Genomic DNA, 2,721 nt, shown 5'->3' with positions numbered 1-2,721 from the left:
GGCCGTACAGTTTTCTATAATTTTTACATTTGTGAAAGTATTTGGAAAATAAAAATTTGTTATCTTTTCCAGAACCGTTATACGGCATAAGGTTTTTATGTCTTATTTTTTAAATTCTGTCTTGGGTCGAAACAAAAAATGTACACATCAGAGTCTAATATTAAATTCACATATTTTCGTTCGAAATAACGCCAATTTACAGCGATAAATAGAAAAAAACTGACGGCAAGCAATCTGTTTACCTTTCAGTCATTTCCATTAAAGCACTAAAAGCCTCGTTTGTAAATGCCGATTTAATACCCGCTTAATTGTACATGGTTTCCATAAAGTGACAATAATTCCTATTACGATTTATATTCATCAGGGCAGGGCAGATCACTTAGCAGATGAGTAATGGACTTTTTAGTAGCGTCCCGTTAGAAATGGAAAAACGTACTTAATAGAAAGACACAGTTTGTATACATTTTCAACCGTAAATTACACCGCGAGGTCCTAGTATCGTGACAAACCGTAATATTATTGCCGACCCCTAATGTTGCGCAATGATAAAGTGATTTTCGTTTAAGTGGAGTAGGGGGCAAAGTCTAGAGAATAATATCTATATAATGATAATGGATTATCTTGGTAACAGATGATCTAGTATGATTTAATAAATATCAAATAACTAGAAAAATTCCTAGTGTTGTTTTCACAGTGAGTGAAATGATCGTATAAAAGATAAATTCAATTTCAAAGTTCTTCTAAGGTTCAATATTTCCATTACCATCTACACAGGATGGTTTTTAAGTAATTGTACACAGAAGTATGGTAGATTTATGACTAAAATATTACGATTTGAGGCAACTTGCCTTAATAAAACATTGATAATAAGAAAGATACAGGGTGCTAAAAGTGAAATTTCAAAATTCATTTTTTCGCAATAACTTGAACGTTTTTGGACATTTATATATACAGGGTGAGTCAGAAAGAATGGGTCAACAATAAGCTGGAGATACTAGACACCAAAATATTATGTTTGAGCTCATCATGCCTTATACGAATGTCGTTGGTTTAAGAAGTACATGGTTTTTAAGGTTTAAATTTTATTTTGAAATTTCTCAATAATTGGGAAAGTTTTAATAGCATGACTCTGAAAATTGGTACTATTGGGTTTTTTGGTGTGAGAATTATGAATTTGAAGCTTATTTTGACGTTGCTCCTAGAGGGCGCTAGTTCCGCCATATTATTTAGGTAAATCAAAACATATTTTTTTTATCTGTTGACCTATGCTTAAGAAAAGTTAAAAATCTAAAAGAACGTCCAATTCTACATAAAAAATATACTCTTGTTTAGGTCGCCTAACTTTATCGGTTTCTAAGTTATTTGCATTTAAAAGTTTCAATGTATGTATTTTGTGGTGATTTTTTATTCTCAATTATTGACAATAGTAATAATAACAAACCTTAAATCAAATGCTGGATGTGTCCACCACCTACCTCAATACATTTTACTATACACTCTCTTAAATGTCTCTGAATATTAAACAAAATGTCCCTATTATTTTTAAATGCATTCGCGGCTACTTGTATTTTCTGCCGCAACTCCTCAACAGAATTAATTTCTTCCCGATACACCACATCCTTCAAGTTTGACCATACTGAGAAGTCCAGAGGGTTTAAGTCTGGACTTCTCGGTGGCCAACAAAATTCACTCCCACGGCCAATCCACCGATGAGGAAAATGTTCATTTAAATACTGGCGTACCGGCAAGGCAAAATGTGGTGGCGCACCGTCGTGCATAAACCACATACTTTCTCTTAAAGCGAGTGGTACATCATCTAGAAGCTCGTTTAAATTATGTTGAAGAAAGTTTAAATAATGAGGTCCAGTTAGATTGGGTGATAATTCAAAAGGTCCTATGAAAAAACCAGAAATTAAACCACACCAAATATTCACCTTAAACTCATGCTGAAAATGTTTTTCTTTTACAGCATGCGGATTTTCGGAATCCCACAAATGATTGTTCTTCCAATTGAAAACTCCCCGTCTAGTAAATGTCGCCTCATCGGTAAATAGAATCCTATTGAGGAAATCTGGGTTTTCCATTTGCATATTTTGTACAAACTGAGCAAATTGTAGGCGAGCTGGTAAATCTTGAGGCAATAACTGCTGAACCGGAGTATAATGATATGGATGGAGCATTTCTTTTTTCAAAATTCTACAAATGGACGATTGGCTTACCCCCGTTGCCGCACTTAACCGACGAGTACTCATACCGGAGTTTTCTGAAACACGAATTAAAATTTCCTCTTCTTCATCGACTGTGATCGATTTTGGAGTACCATGGTTACTTTTTGGTCGAAAAGATCCAGATTCGCCTAAGCGGTTGTAAAGATTTCTAAATAGTTTATAATTAGGTTGCAATCTATTTGGGTACATGTGTTCATATCTTCGGGCCGCCGCATGTCCATTAAAATTAGCCTGGGCAAAAACACAAATCATATCACGCATCTCACTGTTTGAAAAATTATTATGTCGTGGCATTTTTTGAGCACTAACTAACAATTTTGAACGAATAATAAAATCACACGCATGCAAAATACGCTAATATTTATTGACATGAAAATTTGACACAAGCCTACTTAGAAAAGAAATAGCAATATCGACGCTTGAAAGAAAATCACCACAAAATACATTGAAACTTTTAAATGCAAATAACTCAGAAACCGATAAAGTTAGGTGA

The 2,721-nt window shown here is 34.1% G+C and overlaps 1 protein-coding gene across 1 annotated transcript; it reads right to left on the bottom strand.

Annotated features, from left to right (window-relative positions):
• Positions 1-1,916: 1,916 nt before the first annotated feature.
• LOC111691929 lies at positions 1,917-2,656 on the bottom strand (the record flags this gene model as incomplete). Its single annotated transcript, XM_023455466.1, has 1 exon — positions 1,917-2,656. A coding segment is annotated over exon 1 (606 nt), but the record flags the coding sequence as incomplete, so codon positions are not given.
• Positions 2,657-2,721: the final 65 nt, after the last annotated feature.

The sequence above is a fragment of the Anoplophora glabripennis genome, unplaced genomic scaffold (genome assembly GCF_000390285.2).
Source record: "Anoplophora glabripennis isolate ALB-LARVAE unplaced genomic scaffold, Agla_2.0 scaffold435, whole genome shotgun sequence".
Lineage (NCBI taxonomy): Eukaryota > Metazoa > Arthropoda > Insecta > Coleoptera > Cerambycidae > Anoplophora > Anoplophora glabripennis.
The sequence above is the reverse complement of the archived record's forward strand: the minus strand, read 5'-3'. Positions and strand labels throughout refer to the sequence as shown.